Raw genomic sequence first — 24404 nt, 5'->3', positions numbered from 1 at the left:
ATGGTAATACTAATTATGATTGCTAGCATTCATATAGCACTCTAAGATCTGCAAAGAGCTTTACGTGCTAATTAATTTGTATGTAATTTATGATTGTGTCATCATTACCTTGCTGAAGCATATAACTGCGTATTCTTATTTTGATGAATGATAACAATTATAACCGGATCTAATATTTATATAGCTCCATAGGATATACAAAGCAATTTACATATATTATCTTATTTGATCTTTGATTACCTTATTGTGATATGCGTTTTATTATTACTGTTGTTATTTATGACTAGTGTATATGGTGCTATTAAAATACAGAAACCTTTATTTTTAGCACACACTTTATGATCTGTAGATCTAAAATACAAATGTTCCATTCACCACTTGTTGGTATTCATTAAAGTTAAATTTAGCAAACAGTGGCTAACTCTGGACTTGAATGCCAAGGAGAGAGGGAGACAAGGAAGAAGAGCTGTTAGTGAAAGGGGAACATCCAAAATGAGATTTGGGCTTAAGCATTAAAATATTTGGTTGTCCCAGGGTGACCCCACTTTAAAGGGATGTGCGTATGTGTGGGGAGACAGGGGAAGGGAGTCTGGGGAGGGCAGAAACATAGTTAATGGATGGAAGGCAGGCTTAGAAAACCTAAGGATCTTTTCAAGCATGTTGTCATGCTTTCTGGATCCGCTATTTAACACCTGGGTGGTTCTGAGCAACTCATGCCTTTTCTCTAGGCTTCAGTTTCTTCACCTGTATTATTGGTTGGACTCTATGATATCTGAGGTCCTTTCTGGGTCTAAGCCCTCTGATCTAGAGGGTGAGAGATCCCTCTTCACTTGCTCCTTCTCTCACCCCTTATCTGCCACAGATGTTTCCCATTGGCCATGTTGGAGAGTTTAAGAAAAGCCTGGATGGGGGAAGAGGAGAGAATGTCCTGCTTCTGTGATTTCTCCTGACATTTCTGCCTCCTCCTCCAGCCTCTTAGCCAGGCACTGTTAGAGGTCTTCTTCCCTTTGGAGACAGCACAATCTTCTTGCAAGTTGTGACACTTTTAGTTCTCAAGAATTCCATGAAAACGGATGAGGAAGAAACTTTGTATAGCAAGGCAGGTCTTGAATCCAGAATGTAATCACAAAATACAAAACTACTCAAACTGACCATAGAACACCTACAGTGCCTTTATGAATGTGGACACCTGCCTTAGGGAGGGACCAGCACTTAGCTGAGCAAACAAACTGTAGCTATGATCCTGGGGAGGCTAAATTGCCAAGCCCTGACCAGAGAGAGAATAGAAGCTGGGAGCTGACCATGGAGGAGAGAGATCCCTCCTAGGGGTAGGAGGTAATTTCTCTCCCTAAGTCCCTTTGGTCGCTTGTTCCAAGGGCATCCAACTAAGCCCTTTGGGTACCTTTTCCTCATGTGTATCTTCCCCTGTATCTCACTACCAATCTGTCTAAGTTTGTATCTGCAGTTTACAAGACCTTAGACTAGCTTTAAAACTGTAGCCAAGTCCACAGTACCTAGCCTTTCCATTATGGGTTTATGGGGGTGGAGTGGCTAGTCAACGATCAGTTTCTGTACCCACAATACCTTATGTCTCCAGTATGGGTGATGAGGGTGGGCCGGTGGGGCTAGTCAATGACTAGCTCCCCTATACTCAAAACGCTTTTAAAGAAGATCTGGGGGAAGGAGAGTTGGTCTTTGACTAAAACTTTGGTTTTAATTGGAATCTTTAAAAAGTCCTTAAAAAGTCTTAAAGTCAAAAGTCTTAAAAAGTTTTAAAGTCCTTAAAAAAGGACTGCACTGCTGAGAAGCAGTGTTCTCTGGGCTGCTGGCCAAGTGGGCTGCAGTGGCTTCAGGACCGGCTAAGCAAGGCTGATAAGCTGGGCACAGGGGTCATGCTTGCCCTGTCATAGCCTTTCCCTGCCCCTGAGCATCCCTCTCAATGACTCATTTAAATCTCTCCAGGCATCTATTCTCCACCTCTTGGACTATGGAAATAATAAGAAGCGTATTTGTTTGCTCTAGCCCTTGGAGACAGACCATGGCTGTGGGCAGGCAGTGGAAAAAAACAAAAACAAAAACAAAAAACCACACGCATTACAGAAAGCAGTCTTTAATATTTCATCGTCTTGAGGTGCCCATTTATTTATAGGGGTATGTTTGAAAACACAAACAAATATGAGAACGAGGCTGCACTTATGTGTGCCACAAAGTCTTTCGATGGAAAACAGTCTCACTCTTAAAAGCAAAAAGCCAAAGGTGGAGGGGGTGGGGGTGGGGATGGGTTGGGGCACCAAGGATGTGAGCAAGTCCTTAGGGCCCACATTTGGGTAAAGATGTCTCTGCAAACAATTCACAAGAAGGAAATGTCATGGCACAAAACTTCAATCTAAAACAACCATCAAGCAATGGGAGAGGATGAAGGAAGAAAAGAAAGCCTGGGGGGGCCTGGGCTCATGGATTGCTGCCCAGGTTTATGCCTTAGCTACCTAGGTGATTTAGGGTGAAGCCTCCCCTTTTTTCTGTGCCATTAGTTCCCTAATCTGTAAATTGGGCATGAGTAATAAAGAGATGCTTCTAGGAGCTGACATCAAGCCCTCAGAGGTTCTGTCCAGAAGATAAGGGCTTTGTAATATTGGCCATTTGCTTCCCACAAAATGAATTATAATAGCAATATTCCTGACTGAATAGTTTCCAGAGGGATTCACTGCCATTCCAAATCTTCCACAGTAATTCTAGAATCCATGGCTATGCCAGAGGAAAAGCTTAATCTGTACTTATTAAGTGACTGATTGATTGATTTGTTTTCCTTTGGGGACCTCTGAGTGCTTAAATGTCAGTCTCTTGTGGCATTCTTGTACCTGATGCAGGTTGGACTGTGTCCCCTATGATTTTACAGATGGGGAAAGTAAGGCACAGAAATAGGCAGTGACTTACCCTAGATCACACAGAAAGTCAAATTCATAATCCTTTGGGGACAGAGGACCTGGGCATCTGGTCTGCCCTCCAGAGCATGCATTTTCCCAGAAGCACAAGAGCAAAAGAAGAGTTTGATGTTGAGTGTTGAAAGTTACGATCCCCAAAAGTACCTAATATTGCTTTAAAAAAAACCCCACGGACACAAAAAGACCTAAGTACAAAATCAGGGGGAATTTGTTCATATTTAAATGTTAGATGAAAAAATAGGAATTACCTTTGGCAATGGCCAGGTCAGGAGAGGGCAGCCTACGGTCTTGAGAGGTCTTCAAGTGTGGCCCTTTGAGGGAATTTCTGTGAAGTTTGGATTCAGTCAAAAGGCTGCACTTGAGGACTCAGAGGGCCACCTGTGGCCTGGAGGCCGAAGATTCCCCAACCTTGGCGCTAGATCAAGATGATGACAGATTTAAAGCTATCTGGGACCTTGGAGGTCTAACTTTGGGTCATTGTTTGTGGGAAGCCCAGTGAGGGGAAGTGATTTGCCTATCCTCACACAGCTAATAGGAAGCAGAGGATCTGAAGCCAAGCCCTCTACCTCCAAATCCAGGGTTTTCTCCTCTGCACCATTCTCTCTCTTCAGTGGTAATGTGGAAAATGATGGAGTGGCTAACGTTCGGTCCTTATGGGTCTGGGCTCAGGAAAGGCATAATGGCCAGTGTCTATGCTCAATTATCAAAGAATGGCAACGGAACTAGGGACTCCCACAACACCCTGGGAGGGCGGTAAGGATGCTGGATGCCATCTGCAGACTGCTCACTGCTGACTGATGAGAGAGAGGAGGGAGGAGGGGAGGGAGAGAGAGACAGAGACAGAGAATCTGAGATGAGATAAAGAGAAAAAGAAACAGAGAGAGAGGAGAGATGAGAAAGAGAAGACAGAAACAGAGAAGGAGAAGTGAGAAAGAGAAAAGGAGAGATGAAATAGAAAGAGAACAGAGAGAAGGAAAAAGTCAGAGACAAAGAAAGAGAATCTGAGATGAGATAGAGAGACAAACAGAGACAGAGAGGAGAGATGAGGAGAAAAGGAGAGATGAAATAGAGAACAGAGAGAAGGAGAGAGTCAGAGACAGAGAAAGAGAAACAGAGGAGAGAGATGAGATCACACAGCCAGAGAAATAGAGACAGACTCTGTCATTCCTAGTCTCCCTGCTCTTGGCTCCAAGAAGTAGACTCTTAGGAGCTGATGGCTGACTTCTTCCCACCATGGATAGCTGACCAGAGCCAGGTTCCACTGGCCTCAGTGCAGGCTATTGGACCAACCCTGGCTCTGGTTGAGACTGGTCCTGTGACCTTTAGTCCCAAGCTGAGAACACACAGACGCTTCAGACACAGGCTCTCTAGACCCGAACATTTTGCCCTTTGGCCACTCCCAGGGTGGAGCAAGCAGCCATTTGTACAACAGCAGCAAATGCCCTGAGCATGGGCACTATATTATATCTCACAAAGCTGATAGATAGGAAGAGGGCAGGAACTATGAAGAGCTCTCATTTCTGGAGCACTGCCCAGTTTAGAAAATGCTTTTTCTACCAACTCTGTGAAGGAAGTAGTGCAACTATGCGCTGCTGTCACCATTTTATAAATGGGGAAACTGAGGCCCATCAAGTTTCAGTGACAGAACCAGGACTTAAGGGCGCAGGTCTTCTGACTCCAAGTCCAAGATTCTTCCCATTATGCCATAAATACCTGAACTTATAGAACACTGGTTCACCCCTTTCTTATACAAATGAACCTCACCACAGGGTAGGTACTCCAGGTGTTCTTGTTTCAATTTTACAGATGAGGAAACTGAGGGAAACTCAGGGAACCTGAACGACTTGCCCACAGTCAGCTAGAAAAGTGTGTCTAAGGTAAAACTTGAACTTGCTGACCCTGACTTCAAGCACTCTGCCCACTATTACGAGCGGCTTGTGGGACAGGGTTCCAAAACACACAAGCATTCAGAGGGCACCGAACTGCTTTGTGATGGAACTGCGTCTTCTGGGTGTTTGTCAGCTCCCCAAACCTTCAGCGATGTGCCTCGGGACACAGTCATGACCCCGCACAACTGACGGCTGCAGGGAAGAATTATCTCTTGTTTATGGAAAGGGAAAGGGAGGTGAATTGTTCTGGGAAGCTTTGGGGCCCCTCGGGAGAAGTGGAAGAGTTACTATCGCTGCTGTGAGATGAATAATTCAAGCATGAACAGGCAGAGCAACGAACGGATGCGAGAGCAGGAGCCCCATTAAATTAAACACGGAGTCAGATTACAGACTAGGCAAAAAGGAAACAAGACAAGGAGATCCGACCCGCTCTTGGCCAGGATACGACACTGGAGGCATGTATAACCAAAGCTTTTGGTAAAGCATAGGGAAACCACCGGCCGGCAGCTGCATGATTCCATAAAAATATCAGTAACTGATCTCAGAGCTCACCAGGACAATCTCTTTATTTTTACAGAGGGATTAAGTGATTTGCCCAACGTGACATGACGGAGCTGGGACTAGAACCAAGGTCTACAGATTCCTCATCCAGAGCATTTCCCCATTGGACTGCCTTGATTTTGTGGCTGGACCTCGTTGCTATTTTTACAAGAAAAAGATCTTGAGGTATATGACTGGCTGAATACAGCACCTGTAGTGGATGATCATGGCAACTGTCTCTCCGTAACCACTTTTTGATGAATGGATGGTGTTGACAGGAATCCTCTTGCTTCCCACCAAAGTTTGTGTTTCAGAAACAAAAGGGTGGCCTTACCTTAATCCCACCTTTGGGTTTCTTGATGCTTTTCTTCTTCAACAACTCTGCTTCATTGACTGTCTTGGGAGGACAGGGAACTTCAGATATTCTCCTACTGGGAGCTGGGAAGACAAAGAAGAACCTAGATTAATTTGGCCATTTGGCGTATGATTTATAGGCATAAATGGCATCACAGGGCTAATGACTTTATCAGCTTCCTTGAAGTGTTGAAACTACCTCCTGGTTGGTCTTTGTGTATACCGCCTCCCCCGTTTCCAATCCATTCATGTACAGCTGCCAAACTAATATTCTGAAAACACAGGTCCAACCATTATCACATCCCTATTCAGGAAGCTTTGGTGGGTCTCCTCCTCACCTGTTTTTTTTTTCTACTGCCTAAAGACAAGCCTAATTATCCCTCATTCTTAAAAACAAAGCAAACCAAACAAAACAAAACAAAAAAAAAAGAAAACAAACTCGCCACCAACACCACCAAAAACCCTAAATCCTTCCCTTAAGCTATCCTCCTTTATCCATACTCTCAGTCTTAGGCAAACCCAGTGCCTTTACTTTCTCCACTTTCACTCACTTCTAAGCCCTTCTGACCTTATCACTCAACCTGAAACCTCCTCTCCAAGATAACCAATGATATCTTAAATGACAAATCGAATGGCTTTTTCTCAGTTCTTACACTCTCCTTTGCTTCCCTCTCTATAGGGACTCCCTCATTCTCATTGGTTCCCATAGGTTCAGTTATTAACTATACATAGATATATGCCTTCCAAAGTGATATATTTCACTTTAGTCTCTCTCCTGAGATCCATTCCCGTATCTCCAAATGTCTGCTAGACATTTCCAAGTTGATGTCCTGTAGACATCTCACAATCAACAGGTCCAAAGCAGAATTCATTGTCTTTCTCCTCTAAACATTCCTATCTTCTGAGTTCCCTCATTTCTGTCAAGAACTATCCTTCCAGTCACCCAGGTTTTCAACCTAGTTTTTGGCTGTTACAAATAAAGCAGTTGCTATATTTTTGGACAGATAGGTCCCTTTTTCTAATATTCTCTTTAGAATAGAAAGGCAATGGGACATAGGCTGAGAGAAAGCTGACCTCAAAGCCAGGGAGACTTGGGGTTGAGTTTTACTTCTGCCACATACTGGTTGGGTGAACCCAGAAAAATGACCTACCCTTTCAGTGCTCTGGGAAGCTCTAAGTTGAGAAAAGGTGACAATCAGTATTGGTAGAAGATGTTTTGTTATCTGGGACTTCCTTACATTAATTAAATCACAGATGTAGTCCCTATTTCTACCTTTAGAATAAAGTCCCATGTCAGATTCCAGCATAACCTAGGACCTCACCTTATGAGGACTTTTAAACACACCAGGACCAGTAACATCATAGGTAAAATCCAGAGCTTCTAGGTCAAATAAAAAACACTGAAAGCAGCCAGAAAGAAAGAATTCTATAACAAAGAGTCACAGTAAAGATCACACATAATTTAGCAGCCATCACAATAAAGGAGTAGAGAGCTTGGAACACAATATTCTAGAAGGCAAAAGATATAAACTTGCAACCAAGAATAACCTACCCAGAAAAACTGAATATGATCCTACAGGAGAAAAAAAATTGATCCTTAATGAAACCAAAGACTTCCAAGCATTCCCAATAAAAAGACAGAATTATGTGGAAAGTTTGGAGCACAAACACAGGAATCAAGAGAAACAAATAGGTAAACATGAATGAATAATCATAAGGGATGAAATATCTAATATGGAGGAGACACTAATGCATCCCATTGAACTCTATTATCATCTGGGATCATAGAAGAAATCTAATTAGTCAGAAGGTCTGGGAATAGTTCTGTTATGTCTTGACAATTTTTTTTAAAGCAATTGGGATTAAGTAACTTGCTCAAGGTTACATGGCCAGGTGTTTCTGGGTGGGTGCTAAGTGTCTGAGCCCGGGATCCCAGGTCATCCTGACACTGGAGCCGGTGTTCTTACTCGATGTGCTACCTGGCCGTCCCAATGCTATGTCTTGACAAATTTAGAAGAAAAATGGAAAAGGAAGAGGAAGGTTGGGCAAACATCTCACAGGATCAGGGTGTGCAAGGAGATTCTATGCAAACAAGGAGGAAGGAATAGGAGGAGTAGCTGATAATTGAATCTCATTCTCATCTGAACTAGTCAAAGGAAGGAAGAATATATACACGTTTGGGTTCAGAAATACATTTCACTTAACAGGGAAAAAAGAGGAAAAAGGGAAAAGAAACAGAGAGAGGGTAGATGAAGGGAGGGATTCATTCTAAGTTAAACAAATTCTAAGAATGTCCAGAAATATTTTTAGTTTTTTAGGTGGCAAAGAATTGGAAACTGAGGGATGTCTATCAATTGGGGAATGGTTGAACAAGGTTTTTGATATATAAATGTAATGGAATACTATTATGTTATGAGAAATGATGAAACCTGGGAAGATTTGCATGAATTGATGCAAGTAAGTGAGCAGAACCAGGTGAGCAATTTTGAAAGACTTAGGAACTCTGATCAGTAAGTATATAGTAGTCACCAATTATGATAAGAAGATTCATAATGAAACATGCCACCCACCTCCTGATACAGAAATGAAAGATAGAGTACTCAGAGTACAGAATGAAGCTTTTTTTTTTAGGGGGGGGGGAACATGGCCAATGAGGAAATTTGTTTTGCTTGATTATTTATGTTTATAACAGAGGTTTTATTATTTTTTTTTCATTCTTTCTCAGTTGGAGGGGAGGGAGAAAAGGGTTTTTTTTCCTGATTAAACCAAATTAATTAACACTCCTCCCAACAATGAACTAGAAAGTCTTCTCTCCTATAACCCCACCAACATTGAATTCCCTCTCTCTCTCTCCCCCCTTCCTCCCTCCTATTTTTACCAGCTTAGTGGATATGAGATGGCATCTTAAAGCTATGTTCATTTGCATTTCTCTCACTATTAAGGAATTTGACCAGTTTCTCATGTAGTTATTAGCAATTTCTAACTCCTCCTTGAAAATTAGGTGCTTTGACTCTTTCTCCACTAAGAATAAATGTGTTGATATGAATATATACATACATATATATGTATACACACACACACACACTCACTTAACTTCTACTTAAAGACTTCTCAGGATGGAGAATCCACTGGCTCCCAAGGCAGCCCATTCCACTTAGCCTATTCCTAATTGTCAAGAAAATTTCCTGACGTTAAGTCTAAATTTGCATTTTTGTACCTTCCATTCACCGCTACAAATATTTCCCCCATTGTTTCTTTATGTCTCAGAGATCATTGTTTTTGTTGAGCAAACTCCTTTTACCATTGGACATAATCAAACCCACTGGATTTGTGTTCAACAATTTCTTCAATTTGTGCCTTTCCATAGTTGAGACAAATACAACGTTCCTTTTTCCCTCCGTTTCTAAATAGTTTTGAAGTATTTAATTATTGCTCTAGTTTACTATTAATAATAACTGGTATTTACTTAGAAGGAAGGAAACAATAATTCATTAAGCACCTACTGTGTGCCAGGCATTGTGTTAAGAACAGTTAAATATATTAAAAATATATATTATCTCATTTGATCCTCATTATATCCCTGGGAGATCAGTGCTATTATCTCCCCATTTTTACAGCTGGGGTAACTGAGGCAGACAGAAGCTGAGTGACTTGCCCAGGGCCACACAGCTAGGAAGTTACTGAGGCCATATTTGAACTTGGGTCTTCCTGACTCCAGGGTTGGCCACCTGTCCATGGCCCTGACTAGCTACCTAGAACATTAAGGTTTGTACTCTGAGGTGAAAGGGACTGTAGTGGCCACCTAGTCAAACCCTGAAGAAGAACAGCCTCTACAATATAATCAGTGTCCTTCTACCAGATGTCCCAAGTTCTGCCTTTGTGTCTTTGCACCCAAGGCTCTCCCTCCACCTCTCAGAAGCCCAGCTTCCTTCAGGGTTCAACTCAGGCACCACCTCCCAGAGGAGACCTTTCCTGCTTCCTCCATGTCTCAGCATTCTCTTTCTTGAAATAACTTTGCATTAACTTGTATTCACTCATCTGCATGTGCGTCATTCCATCCCTATAGAACAGAAACTCATTGAGGGGTGGGACGCTTTTATTTCTGTCTCAGTATCCTCAGCACCTAGTTCAATGCCTATGTACACAGAAGGTGCTTAATAAGTGACTATTGGCTTGATTTGAAGATTTCCAGTGAGGGAGAACCCACTGTGACTTGCATCTTCGGTTGTCACTGAACTTAGTTCTTCCCTCTGTATCCAAAGAGAAGAAACCTAATCCTTCTTCCACATAACAGTCCCTAAAAACTCAAAGACAGCTTTTCATGTCCCCCTCAGCCCTCTTTCTTCAGGCTTAACACCCCTAATTTCTTCAATGAATCATCATAAGCACCAAGGTCCTTCACCATCCTAATTGCCCTCTCTGAACACCCTCCTGCTTGTCAAGGTCCTTCCTAAAATGTGGCGTCCAGGGTTGAACACAGGACTCTAGCTGTGGTCTCATCTGGACAGAGGACCAGGTCACCTGCGAGTTCCTTTATGGCCTAAAGCAGACTCAGACCACATAAGCATAAGGTCCAAAGGATACAAATCCTGGAACCTGGTTGGATTCCACCTGGGTTGGATGAGTGGATGTTAAATTTTAAGAGAGACTTCACCAAAGCGGTCAGGTGGTGAGGTTAGTAAGAGCACCGGCCCCGGAGTCAGGAGACCCGGGATCGGTTCCAGCCTAAGATACTTAACACCCACACAAAATAACTGGCCATGTAACCTTGAGCAATTTACTTAACCCCAATTGCTTAAAAAAAAGAGAGAGATAGAGACAGACTTCACCATGTGGGTGCTAGAATGAATCCCTCTGATCACATAAACACAACACCAGCACATAGTCAGCTACTACCCTCTGACCTTGGTTTTTCTAGACCAAGAGCCTGAATTGATTAGAATCAGCTGGAAATTCGCCTAAGCTATATTTGATGGCCATTCTCCCAAAGTGGAGAACCACTAAAGGAGAAGCTCATTGGGACCAGCTTTAACACACCCCTCTAAAAATACAACTGAGACCTGGTTATGTCCTGTTTAACTTATATAACCTGAAATCAGGTGTTTTAAGAACTGTGAAAACAATTGACTCCTGCCTACTCTTGAGTAATAAGCAAACAGGCCTTAAAATAGAGACCGAGCACTAGTGTAATCCAGCTTTTGTAAAACAAACCTACCCAGGACTAGGAATCAGAATGACTAAGTTCTAGACCTGTCTCCGCAATTAGCAGCATAACTTTGGGCAAGTTAACATCTCTGAGCCTCCCTCTCCTCACCTATAAAATATGGGGGATCAGTTGGCTGCTGCCCAAGGTCCCCTCGGCATTCTGCTTCTACATGTAGTATTCTATCTGGAGGGTGTTTTACCAGTGACCTTGCATCTCTCCACAATTTGACAACTCAGTGCTCACTTTACATTAACTCAACAGTCAATAATCATTTATTAATCACCATCTGAGTGACAGACACTGTGTTATGCCCTGGCAATACAAAGAAATATAAAAGACACTCCCTGCTCTCAAGAAAGGCAGACACTGACAGGCTAATGGGGGAGACAACATGGTGGTAGTCACCAAGGGAGATGACAGCCATAGTCAGCCTAGACTTTCCAGAGTCCCACTGCTTTGGCTTAGGCATCTCACCTTGCTGTCTTGCCAGAATGAGTAAACATCTCACTGTTGTTGCCAACACACCCATCCTAAAGGTAAAGGTCCTAAGCCACCTAGTCATCTGGGTCCAGCTCTGGAAACCAGCAAAACTGTGACTCAAAACCAATCATGGTTTATACTTTTATGGGCATAAGATTATCAGTTGCCACCTTAGAGCCCTGAATTCTGATAATAGACTTTGGTACTAAAAATAGAAGTTTGTACTTACTTACAAGCCCAGGATTCCTAGCTATAAATTCAAACGTACCTGTTGAAATTCAACCCCATTTACCATCAATAGCAGCCAACTAGTACGATGGAGTCAGGAAGACCAGAGTTCAAATGTGACCTGGGACACTAGGTGTGTGACCTTGGGCAAGTCACTTAAACCTCTGTTTGCCTCAGTGTCCACATCTGTAAAATGGAGATGATAATAGTAGGGCCTGCCTTCCAGGGTTGTTGGGAGGATCAAATGAGATCATATGTGTAAAGGGTTTAGAGCAGTTCCTGGCACATAGTAGGCACCGCTTAAATTCTAGCTGTCATATCGTCGTTACCCTGAGGTTCCCGAATTATATGTGGTCCACAGCCTGAACCAGATTAAAATGTAATAGGCAAATATTTAACAAAACAAGTGAAAATACGATAAAACAGACCTACTGTTACATTTTAACACTGATCCTTATAAGACTCAGTGGCCCTTGGTTTTTATTTGAGCCTGACACCTCTGTTCTAAAACCCTAAGTTGTAAAGCAGGTGCTATTTTGGGTGCCTTAGCTACAGAGAGAATTTCCTCACCTAGGAGCTCCCTGTAGCAATAAAATCACAGGCCCAATTCCTACCCTTGCTTTAGGACCAGATCCTTGTTTTGCATTTAATCCACATCTTTTTTTAGTGACTTCAATATTAATAAACTATGATAAAGTGCATTATTTATTTAGCCCTAGGAGATCAAAGGATTTAACAGAGAGAGAGAGAGATAGATAGGAGTAATTATTGAGAGGATGTTTCTCCAGATTATTTAAATAAACAATATATGATGGGGGTGGAACCACTGTTGATAGAGTTGATTGAGAGATATGTTCACATTGTGTTAATCAGGAAATATATATAAGCATACCCTTAGATTAACCTAGAGTTTGGAACATTGTTAAACTAATTCAATTAAAATTTAATTGAATTAATTTAATTGCAAATCAAGTAGTGAGCTGAGAGTAGTTGACCCCATGCTTGAATACTTGGTATACATGGAGAAAGGGCAACTAGGTGGTCCAGTGGATAGAGCACTGAACCTGGAGTCAGGAAGACTCCTCTTCCTGAGCGCAAATCTGCCCTCAGACACTTACTAACTGTGTGACCCTGGGCAAGTCACTTAACCCTCTTTGCCTCAGTTTCCTCATCTGTGAAATGAGTTGGAGAAGAAAATGGCAAGCCACCCCAGTATCTTTGCCAAGAAAACCCCAAACAGGGTCATGAAGAGGCAGACACGACTGGAAAAAGACAACAACAAATCAGGAAATTGCTCACAGTCACAGACATCAGTTACAGATCCACCAAAGTCATCAAAGGGTTTTACAATTCCTGCAACCCTGTCACCAGAAAAGTAGAAGGTCAGAGAGATGCCAGCCAACCTGAATACACCAGCTAGTGATGCTAGAGACAAGAGAGGCCCCCATTAGTATCCTGGGAGTGCCAGCTAGTCCTGAAAGCCTAAAAGGACAAGGGTTGGGCATAGGAGCCTCTAAAGCTCATTGTTGTTTTCTTTAGGCCTATCCATCCAGACTCTACAAATTCAAGGGGGCCCCAAGTGAGCTAGCTGGTTTTGCAGTCTTGGGGCCTCAGAACATTCAAGGTCATTTCATATAAGACAAGCAGGAAATGATGAAGTGGTGAGATGAATGGGACAGGAAAGTCAGTAAGATTACTGGAGGAATTTGGAGGGAGAGCCCCACCCATGGAGTAACCTGCCCCAGTGGATGACTGTGTGCCAACAGCTGACACACCTCCATCATCATGATCACAAAGCAGCAATCTGAGTGACCCGCCTGAATATCTAAGTGCTGACGCATGAAGAACAGTTTGGTCTTCACGGAGTCCTGGACGTCATCAGAGAAGGCTCCCTGGAGAGGGCAGGCCTTGAGCTAGATCTTAAGAGAGGTAATAGATGTACTGTGTCAGGCACATTACGGGGCAACAAGAAAAAGAAAGTTAATTACTTTGGTCTCACTTCATTCCTAAAGAATGGATTCAAATTGGACGCAGATGATGGAACAATTGGAAAGTAAGTGGGGACTCATGAACTGGGAATGTTGAATGGCTTATAGGATACCTATGTAATGACATCATAAGAAATGATGAGAGGGATGGTTTCAGAGGGAAAAATATGTGAGCGCACACACACACACACACACACACACATATATTTTTAGGAACGACAACAAGATTGTAAAGATAAGCAGCTCTGAAAGACTGAAGATCAATTCAATGACCAACCATGGTTCCAAAGGACCAATGATGAGCCATATGCCTACTTCCTGAGAGAGACAACAGACAAAAGACACAGAAGGAGATGTCCATTTTTGACGTGTGGACAATTCGAGATTTTGTTTTGCTTGACTGTCCACATTTGTCACGAGGGTTTTTTTCCCCTTTGTTTTTCATTTCTCTTTTCACCAGGCAATCTGGGTTAAATGACTTGCCCAGGGTCATACAGCTAGTAAATGTCTGAGGTTGGATTGGAGCTCAGGTCCTTGGTGCCTCTCGGGGCTGGTGCTTTATCCACTGCACCACCCAGCTGTCCCTCCTTTGTTTTTCTAGTAGATAAAATTATGTAAGATGAGAGAGAGAGAGAGAGAGAGAGAGAGAGAGAGAGAGAGAGAGAGAGAGAGAGAGAGAGAGAGAGAGAATAAAATGCTCATTAATTGAAAAAAAAAATAAAATAAAAGCTGCATTAAAAAACAAACGAAGGGATAGCCAGGTGGTGCAGTGGATAAAGCACTAGGAGAGCCTGAGTTCAAATGCTACTCCAGGCATTTACCAGCTGTGCAACCCTGTGCAAGTCACTCAACTCAGACTGCCTTCACTAAAAAAAAAAAAACTGAGTCAGGGAAGGGGAAGAAAGTAGGGAAAGGTGGAAGACAGTATTCTGCTTAGTGAGTTCATGCCAGGAACCTCCACCTGAGGCAGACAGCCATCCTGGCTCCAAATCTCCCATCCCCAGGATGCCCTCATCTACTCCCCTTCCCCAGTTCCATCGGCCTTCTCAAAATGGCCACACCCCCACTTCTGGGGTTTCCGGGACTGATGAGTCTGCCCCAGAAAGCTCCACTTCCAGAAGTTTGGGCCAAGCTTTTTCAGCCCATGTCTTCTGCTATTAGAATGTAAGCTCCTTGAGGGTAGGGGCGTCTTTCTTTTTGCCCATCCCTTAGCAGAGTACCTGGCACACGGTAAGGGCTTAGTGAATGTTTGCTTCTCCTCCTCCCCTCTCTCTTCCCTCCCTCAGATCCTCTCCCTAGTCTTCTTTCCACCACCCCCTGCCCCACCCCCAGCTATTTATCCATCATCTGAAACAATTGCTACAGTTCTATTTGAGAAAACATATGTAAAGTGTTTGGAAACTTTTAAATGCTATAGAAATGCTTGCTATTCTTATGAAATTCTAGTTGAACTTGTTTCCTCATTCAGTCTTCTTACTTTTCTCATTCAAGTCAGACGAAAATAGTATCTTTTACCTCTCTGAAAGTCCCTTTCCTCCCCCTTCAGTTTACATATTTCTCTTACGGAAATTATTTTTAGGTTGAAGGCATGTTGGCCTTGATTTAGGTACTATGTTTCTGTACTAAACAACAGTATTTAAGGGGAAGGAGTTTATTTCCTTGTGGCTTCTTCCTGGTTGCTATTTCCCATTCAGGGAAATGCCTATTTAAATTTTCAAGGTTATAGAAATTTAACTGCTATACCTCTCTTGGGGGCAATATAGCCAACATGGATAAATGGCTAATATTACAACAGTGGGCTGAATTTTTCCATCCCTTCTGGGAGCTTCAAGAAAAGGAAACAAGAGACAGAAACCTCCCAAGTCGGTCTGAATTTCTACAGAACAACTTAAAAGTGTACAGAAAGGGGAAGAGGAGGAGAAAGGGGAGAAGACAAAAAACCCCTGAGGAATAATAAAAATAACCACCATTTAGATTGTGCTTTTGGAGTTGCAAAACACTTTCTTGAAATATTATCTCATTCAATCTTCAAGTCAACCCTGTGATGAAACTGCTATTATTATTTCCATTTTACAAGTGAAGAAAAAATAAGTCCCAGAGAGATAAAGGAGGAGGAAGAGAAGGACAAAGATGAGGAGAAGAGGAATCACAGAGAAGAAGGAAGAGGATGAAGAGAGGAAAAAGGAGAAGAAACAGGAGAAGGGACAAAAGGATGAAGATGAGGAAGAGAAAAAGAAAGAAGAGATAATCCAGATGTCAAAGCCAACAGTGAAACAGCCTCAGGGAATTACAAAGAATCTGAAAAGGTGCTGAACCTTTCCCAGAGTGTGAATGATGTGTCAGATTGGAACCAGAGAGAGAAGAGATGATGCAACCAGGGTCATGTGGTTAGTGAACGAGGAAGCTGGATGACAGACACTTTTAAGGGTTTCCAGGATTGTTGCGGACAAGAGGTCCCTCCTAGTTCCTTCTGTTTGGACCCAGAAGACAGAAATAGTGGGGATAGGAGGAAGGTGCAGAGAGGTGGGGGAAAACTGGCTATGAGGGCTACCTCCAAGTGGAATCTATCAGTTAGCAAGCATCTCTGAGACACCTACTTTGTGCCCCTCTATGGGAGGGGTACTAGGGATACAAGAAGGAATCAGTCAGCACTCTTGAGAAGCTTTCTCAGGAGACAGTGGATCCCCACCCCCATCCCCACCTCCTCTCTGCCCCATGGAAGGTCTCCACTCAAAAGCTGGATTCATTCGATGTTCAATGAGCATTTGCTAAGCACTTGCTGTATGCCAGATTCTGTGCTAGGGGTCAGGATGCCAAGACAAGAAGAAACCCTTTGAAGGGAGTTTATAATCTGAAGGAGTTTATAATCTCTCAGAGAAGACGCAACATGAACAGAAATGTGAGGAAATACGTACAAAGTGTGGGATAGGGATGGCGCCTTTGATTTCACTGGGGTAGGGAACTCCCATGGGAGGAAGCGTGCTCTACTGATGTGGGCTGACACCTCAGCAATTTATAAGCTTAGAAAGTTGCCAGAGAGGATCGTACAGCCAGTATGTATGAGAGGCGGGACTTGAACTCAGATTCCTCTCTGCCATTTCACCCTACCTCTTCATGTATAAAATAAATACAGAGGAAGCTCCGAAAGGACACTAACCACCGTGTGGGGGGCATGGGGGAGGGGCTGTCAGGAAGGATCTTTATTTCCATTTCATTTCATTTCATTTCATCTTATTAGTTTGGGCCCATAGTTCCAACCTACTGAGATATTTTTCAGCCTTGATTTTGTCATCCAGTTAATTAGCCGTCCCTCCTGGGTCCTCTCCTGATTCTCCTGCTATCTGCCAGACCACTCCTTCCCAGTCTCCCGTGCTGGCCCACCACCCACCTCTGGTCACTCTCATATGGACAGTTCCCCAGGGCTCTGTCATGGACTCTCCTCTCTTCTTTCTCTAAATTCTATCACTCCAGTGATTTAATCTGACCTCATGATTTCAATGGTCATCTCTATGCAGAAAACTCCCAATTCTAGCTAGCTAGCCTGATCCTTCTCTTGAAGTCCAATCTTGTATTTCCAGTGTCCTGCCTCTAATGGTGGTGTAGTGGACGGGGGGCTGCAGTCTGGAAATCCTGCGTTCAAATTTAGCTTCAGACACTCACTACATGATCCTATGTTATGCAAGCAAGTCACTTAACCTCTGCTTGCCTCAGTTTCCTCAACTGTCAGATGGGGAAGTACTGGCACCTACCTCACAGAGCTGTTGTGAAGATTAGATCAGATACAAGTAAAGACTCTTAGCACAATTCCCAGCACACAGCAGGCACTTAATAAATGTTTATTCTCTCCCTCTCCTTCCACGTGAATGTTCCTTAGGTATTTCAAATTCAGCATGTCTAAAATGGAACTCATCTCTTCCCGTCATCCTCCCCTAAAACTACTCTTTTTCCAAATGTCCTTATTTCTGTTGAAGGCACCATTACGCTTCCAGTCACCCAGACTCGAAACCTTTGTGTCAGCCTTGCCTCTCCCCTCTCTGTCATCCTTCATAACCAACTGGTTGCCAAGTATTATAAATTCTACCTGCATATCATGTCTATTCCTTTCTCTCCACTGGAGGACCCTCTATGTTGGTTCAGTATCTTATCACTCCTTGACTGGTAATGCTGTGGGTAAGAGCACTGAAGTCAGATTCAGGAAGCCATAAATTCAAATCCAGTTTCAGGTGCTTACTAGTTGTGAGATCTTGGGCAAGTCACTTAAAAAAAAAAGAAACTGCCTCAGTTTCTTCATCTGTAAAATAGAGATAATAATGGTACCTACCTCCCAGAATTGTCATGAGGTCAGATGAGTTAACAAATACAAAGTGCTTTGTAAACTTAAAACACTACATGAATGCTAGCTTTGTTTTTATTTTACTAAGATTATTATTATTAGAATAGCCCTCTAACTGTCCTCCCAGTTCCCAGTCACTCTGATCACGGGATCAGAGGGACCTCAGAAGTCACCTTAGTCCAACCCCTACTGCAGGAGATCTTTCCCTGCCCTCTGCCCTCTCCTCCCTCCCAGGACCACCTCCCCTTTGAGATCACATACAATTTACCCTGGACAGAGCTTATAGTCTCCCTCATTAGAAGGTGAGCTTCCTGGGCACAAGGGCTTTCTTTCTGCCTCTCTTTGTATCTCTAACACTTAGCATTCAGGGCAACTAAGAGCTGCAGAGAAGGGGCCGCCGACATGCACGGGTAGAAAAAACTTTCTTCCCAGAGAGTTCCCTAAGCCAGCTTGGCAACTACTCGGGGGTTGCCTGAATGTTCCACATTTTAATCACTGGATATACCAGTCTTTCCATACTGCTTAATTTCACTTTGCATCAGTTCATACAAGTTTTCCCATGTTGCTCTGAATTCCTCACATCCATCATTTCTTAGAGCTTTAAATAACCAAATGAGATTATAGAGAAAGGGCTTCCTAACCATAAAGGGATGTACAAATGTCAACCATTGTTAGGATTTCCTTCCCCTGCCCAGACTAAACACAGATCTTTGAGAGTCGCTTTCCTCATCTCTGTGCCAAGTATTCATTGGTCAATTATTCTGTACCCCTCTGAATAAGTGTCTGCCTCTAAAATGTCACCTCTAATGTCTTGGACCTATGCCCTAACAACTTCTATTCGGGTCTGGGCTCATGGATGTTCTTGTTCATGTACAAAGTGAGGGATAGGAATGGGACCTTTAATTTCATTGGTGTAGGAAACTGTGTGTTTTACACGCAGTGAAAGCTGTCTTAGGTGCCCATACCTGGAGAGAAAGAATTCTGTCCATGAAACGGCCCTCATCCACTGGGGAGAACAACAGCTGTGCACAATTAGATCACACAAATACTCTCTGTGGGACCAGAGCAAGTTTCATTGTCTTTTACTTCCTCTGTTTTTACAAGAAGTCCAGAATCCTGGCAGAATGGTCAAGGTTGGAAAGCATGCTTCCTGGATCGAACATGGCAAAGAAGTCATCGCTGCTAGGCTCTCTCCCCTCCCCCTATAACTAGCCTTGTTCTTGATAGTTTGTGCCTTAACAGCAGCTGATGTGGACATTTTCATAGCATTATTGTATGTTTGAGCTGAAAGGTGCTATAGAGATAAGTGTATCTGAAGTCTCACTGTTCCTTCTTGGTTTCCATCATGGGCCTATCATTCATTTCCTGCCCCTTAGTGTCCCCCAGGGCTCCTTCCTGTCCCTTTTTACTCTCTTTCTTGTCACCCTTATTAGCCCCAATCAATTCAATCAACATCTCTATACACAACTCCCAAATGAACACATTCAGCCTTAATGTCTTCCGTTATTTCTACTCCTTCCAGGCCAGCTGCTACTTGGATGTCTCCACCATTGTCATTTAAACTCAACATACCCCAAATGGTACCCAGCATCTTCCCACCCAAATCTACTCCCTTCCAAATATTTGTATTTCTTCCCCATAACCCAGGTTTGCAATCTCAGAGCTCTCCTTGACTCTTCCCTCTTCCTCTCCCCTATCTTCCATATCTTGTCAGTTACCAACTCTTGTCAACTCAACATCCCTCACATCCATCCCCATCCCATCACTCACATGGGCCTCAGAACCACTTGTTTGGACTATCATAACAGGCTCCTGGTTGGGCTTCCTGCCTCCACTTTCTCCTCTCTTCCAACCACCCTCAGCAAAACTACTGAAACAATTTTCCCAAGGCGCAGGTCTGACCGTGCCATTCCCAGCTGAAAAAACCTCCAGAGGCACCTGTCATCTTTAGAATAAAATACCAGCCTCCCCCTTGGCTCTCTATACATTCTGGTATAACCCAGATTTATTTCCCATCAGTCCCCATTAAGCACCAGACATTCCTGCCCAGGTGGCCTCTGAGCCATTCCCACCTACTTCTTTCCTCTGGTTACTATCCTACACATGGAAAGGGAAGGGAGAAGAAGAGAGGGAATGAAGATCTATTAAGTACCAGGCAATACTTTACAAATACTATCACATTGAATCCTCACAACAATTCCAATAGGAAGGGGCTGTTACTGGAAGGGAACTGATGTGCCCTACGTCACACAGCTAATAAAGTCTGAGGCTGGATTTGAACTCAGGTCACCCAACGCCATCTGCACCGCCACTTCTTAGAATGTCCAGCTTACTGCAAAGCACAGCCCAGCTTTCACCTCCCCAAGGATGCCTTCCCTATTCCCCCTTATGTACTAGGGCCCTCTGCCCCCTCAGATAGTCTCAGGCCTATCTGTGTACAGCAGCTGTCCCAGCACAGTGTTTTGTACACAGTGGTCATTTAATCAAGGCATACTTAATGGTTGCTGAGCCTTTTCCAGTCCCAAAGTGATGTGCTTTCCCTTATTTGTCTATCATCAAGCCCTACTCCCAGGGACTGGGCAATCTGTGGAAATTCAAGGTTTTCCCTCGAGGAGGAGGAGAGGACCAGAGGTTCAGGGAACTTAGGAAATTTTCACCAGAAAGATGAGAAATCTGACTCAGGAAGCATGTACATTGGCAGCAATCATGAACAGGGCTCAGTGGGCAGCTGGGCCACAGAGCACCCTACAAGCCTAAGGGAACCTGTTATATCTGTCCCTGAGTCATTATTAACGTGAACAAAAACAACAGCTGACCCTCAGATGGCATTCTCAGGCCAGTGGGGCCTCCCGTACACCCTTACCGAGGGTGGTGGGCCGGTTGGTTTTGGGGGAGGCGCGCTTCGGGGAAGATTCCGGGTGGGGGGCCACGGGCTGCACAGGCCGGGTCTGCTTGGCCGCCAACTTCTTCAGGCTCACTTGTCTCCTCTCAAACATTTCTTGCACATCTTCCAGCTTCTGAATGGTCTTTTCTGCATTTTCCTGTAAGGGAAAGAAGCACTCCATAAACAGGGGCCAGATAGCAAGGTCCTGAGATCCTGGGGCCATCGCAGGGCTCTGCCCAAATGTCTGAACAACAGGACATCACGAGGAAACAGAACAACCCACTCTGGACTTAGGGGATTCTGGACCTCGAAGAACTGGGGGAAAGGGAGATTCTAGAGAAAGCCCTGTGATGGTTCTCAAGTCATTTCACCAGGAGGTCCTATCCCTGGCAATCTGAGTGAAAAACTCTAGAGGGCAGGGGCTTTGCTTTATTTTTTTCTCTCTCTCATGGTCTCTATACCAAGATAGGGCTTTAGAATATGTTTGATATTTGCTGCTAGACTGGTCAATTAGAAAAAATGTTTGCCACCCCCCCAAAAAAACCCTCTCACCTTATTTTTCTGGGTAACATTTTATTTTCAAGTGACTATTAATAGCACTGTTAATGAAAAACTCTCTAATTAAAATGTTCTCTTTGAGGCTAAAGAGATGAAATTGGAAGACAGAATGCAGAGTTATATAGGGGGAGAGAGCTGCTGGGTCCAGAGTCCCCTGGAGGACCAGGGGTACAGCTGAAGGTAGCATGGAGGGGCTTTGTTTGTGCAGCTCTATATTCTTGATAAGGCTTCTGATAATCACCAGACAATCCTTCCCATGTACAGGGGCAGGCAAGGGTGATAGTATGTTGACTCCAGGGGACCTTGAGACTCTGGATCCATAAATGGCCCAATGAATACTGGTTGACTTTATGTCAGTTATTGAGCAGCTGAAGGCTGCAGGAGCTTATCAGAAACCTTGGATGGAGTAAGCAAGCCTGCTTGTTTGGGTCTCCTCCATTAGCCCAGGTCTCTCCCCCGCTGTCTATGACTGACCCTTGGCTTTGTACCTTTGACCAGAAGAAACTGTCTAGTCTGAGACCTCACATAACAGCTGGTGGTTGTTCTATTGACAGCCCTTGAGGGCTTTCAAAACACCTTCAGCACATGAGATCACAACAATCATCGTGATAACTGCCTCATGGAGTTGTGAGCTCATGTGCTGAAGGTGTTTTGAGCAAACAAAGCTGAGGGTCAGTCAAGTTGACCCTATGCTTTTCTGAGATTTCTTTGGGGAACTATACTCCAATGACTTTTCTGAGGCTTATCTCCATCTGTAAAACAAGGACATTGGACCTGGGGCCCCTCCAGGTCCTCAAGTGCAGCCCTTTGAATCCAAATGTCACGGAACATTTGTTCAGAGTGCTGCACTTGGGGACCTAGAGAGCCACATGTGGCTGCAGGTTCCCCACCCCTGCTGTAGCCCGTTCCTCTGCTTTGTCAGTTCCTGCTGGAGCCTCCATTTGGGGGGAGTGCCTAAGCCAGTCACGCTCACTCTTTCACTCTCCAGACTTCTCCAGCATGCCCACTCCCTTTTATTAGTTCTCTCATCCACTAGGATGAAAACTCCCTGAGGGCAGGGGCCATGGTGGCCTTTCTCTGTATCCCCAGTGCACGGTACAGTGACTAGAACACATCAAATGTCTGATAAGTACTTGTTGACTTGACTTGCATTGAAGGTCCCTTATGGTTCTAAAGATAGGACCTTGTGACCTCTGTGGGCCTCAGTTTACCCCTCTAAGGGCATTCTAGCTAAAGCCCCTTCCAGCTGTTGGTTCCTATGGGTTGGGTTAGACTGGTTTCTCTGAATCAGCCTCTGATTAGAAAGAAGAAGGGAGAAGGGCTAAGACCATATTGGGCTCCTAAAAAGCTCTCAGAATTTGCCAGTGATTAGAGCTGGGGCAGCTTTTGCAAGAATCTGCCAGAGTCTAGCATAGTCTGTGCAACTTCAGCATTGACCGGGTACCTACTAAGGGCCCATCACTTGTGAAGCACTTTAAAAGTATTTGGTCATTGGAGCCTCATGATAACTCTGCGAGGTAGGTGCTATTGTGATCTCTAAATGAAATAAAGACAATTCAGCAAAGACTTCTCCCATCTCCCCATCTCCCTCATCCCTCTGTTTTCAGGCTTCATTTGGCAACAATCCAGCACCCCTGGGCTACTTGTCCCATTTCCTATCTCCGTGCTTTTGTACTGACTGTAACCCATGTCTGGAATGCTCTCCCTCCACACCTCCATCTCCTAACTTCCTCCAAAGCCCAGCTCCAATTCCACCTTCCTCTGCAGGAGGTCTGACCCAGTGCCCCTGGATGCTAGCGCTTTCCCTGTCTGAGTGCCTTCCATTTACATGCTACACGTCCTGTGTGTACCCAGTTTTTTAGCCTGGGTCTCCCACTTAAAGTGTGACCTTATTTCCCTAAAACAATGAATCAATGCAGTCCCTACAATTAGTTAAAGCTCACGACCTCTGACTCCTTTGGCAGCTACCTCTATAGGACTTCCTGGTTGGGCTGAGATAATTTTCATGATTAATGTGGCCTTGCTCTTGGACCTCTTGGTGTTTATTAGTATCAACACGAGGAAGTAGAGACTGAGTTCTAAAACCAGTGGTCCACATGGGCATGGAAGGATGCATCACTAGGGTGGGGTCATGCGGCTTTGCTCCAGGGAGAGAAATTTAGAGTGTGACAATAGCATCCTCCTTCCCTGGCTGCCCAACCCCCAGAACACCCTTCTTTTCCCTACCCCAGGGCCTCAGTGGTGAGAAGGACTTCTTTCAGTAGAGTAGAAATGCCCCTAGAGGGCATGCCCAGCTTCTCCTCTGCTGGAAAGCTTGTGTCACACACACCAGGGTCAGATTTTCTACTCATCTCCTTGACCTTTCCCACAACCTGGGCTAGAGCAGCAAGAGTCAGGAAGATCTAAGTTCAAATCCAAACTCAGACACTTCCTGACTGTGTGATTCTGAAGAAATCACGCAGCCTCTCTTTGCTTCAGCTTCCTCATCTGTCAAATGGGAATAACAATGCCTGCCAGTGTTGTTGTGAGGCTCAAATGAGAGAATAATTTTGAAGCGTCTAGTGCCTACACAGTGCCTAGCACAGAGGACATACTATATACATGCTAGCTTTGATCATCATCATCCTCATCCCACCATGCATGCGTCCTCAGGACCAACGGGCTATGACTGTGTGCCCACTCTTCTATCCATGGACTGGGTGCATTCTGGGGGGAGGGACCCCTTTGGTAATGGGGGATTTGCTTAGTAATCACGGTTTTCACGATGCTATTTTGAGTAAATGGCTGTGTGTGTGTGTGTGTGTGTGTGAGGGAGAGAGAGACAGAGAGGTGGGGGGAAGGATGGAGTGAGGGTGGGAAGGAAGGGAATGAGAGAAAAGGAGAAAGAGAAAAAGGAAGGAAGGGAGAAGGAAAGGAAGAGGATGGGAGAGAAAGAAGAGGAGAGGAGAGGAGAGGAGAGAAGAGAAGAGAAGAGAAGAGAAGAGAAGAGAAGAGAAGAGAAG

The 24404-nt window shown here is 44.1% G+C and overlaps 1 protein-coding gene across 2 annotated transcripts in view; it reads right to left on the bottom strand.

The window, feature by feature from the left end:
- Positions 1-24404, bottom strand: part of MCF2L2 (MCF.2 cell line derived transforming sequence-like 2) — a 348809-nt gene that overhangs the window by 169946 nt on the left and 154459 nt on the right. For both annotated transcript variants that reach the window (XM_069104786.1, XM_069104785.1), the window contains exons 13-14: positions 20824-21001; positions 5706-5809 (exon numbers count right to left, since the gene is read on the bottom strand). In XM_069104786.1, the coding sequence (XP_068960887.1) occupies positions 5706-5809; positions 20824-21001 (282 nt within the window). The remainder of the gene's footprint in view (positions 1-5705; positions 5810-20823; positions 21002-24404) is intronic.

The sequence above is a fragment of the Petaurus breviceps genome, unplaced genomic scaffold (genome assembly GCF_028583685.1).
Source record: "Petaurus breviceps papuanus isolate PSGF00001 unplaced genomic scaffold, PetGlider_PUasm1.0 688, whole genome shotgun sequence".
In the NCBI taxonomy this organism is placed as follows: Eukaryota; Metazoa; Chordata; class Mammalia; order Diprotodontia; family Petauridae; genus Petaurus; species Petaurus breviceps.
Note: the sequence above shows the minus strand (reverse complement) of the source record. Positions and strands in the feature narration are given on the sequence as shown.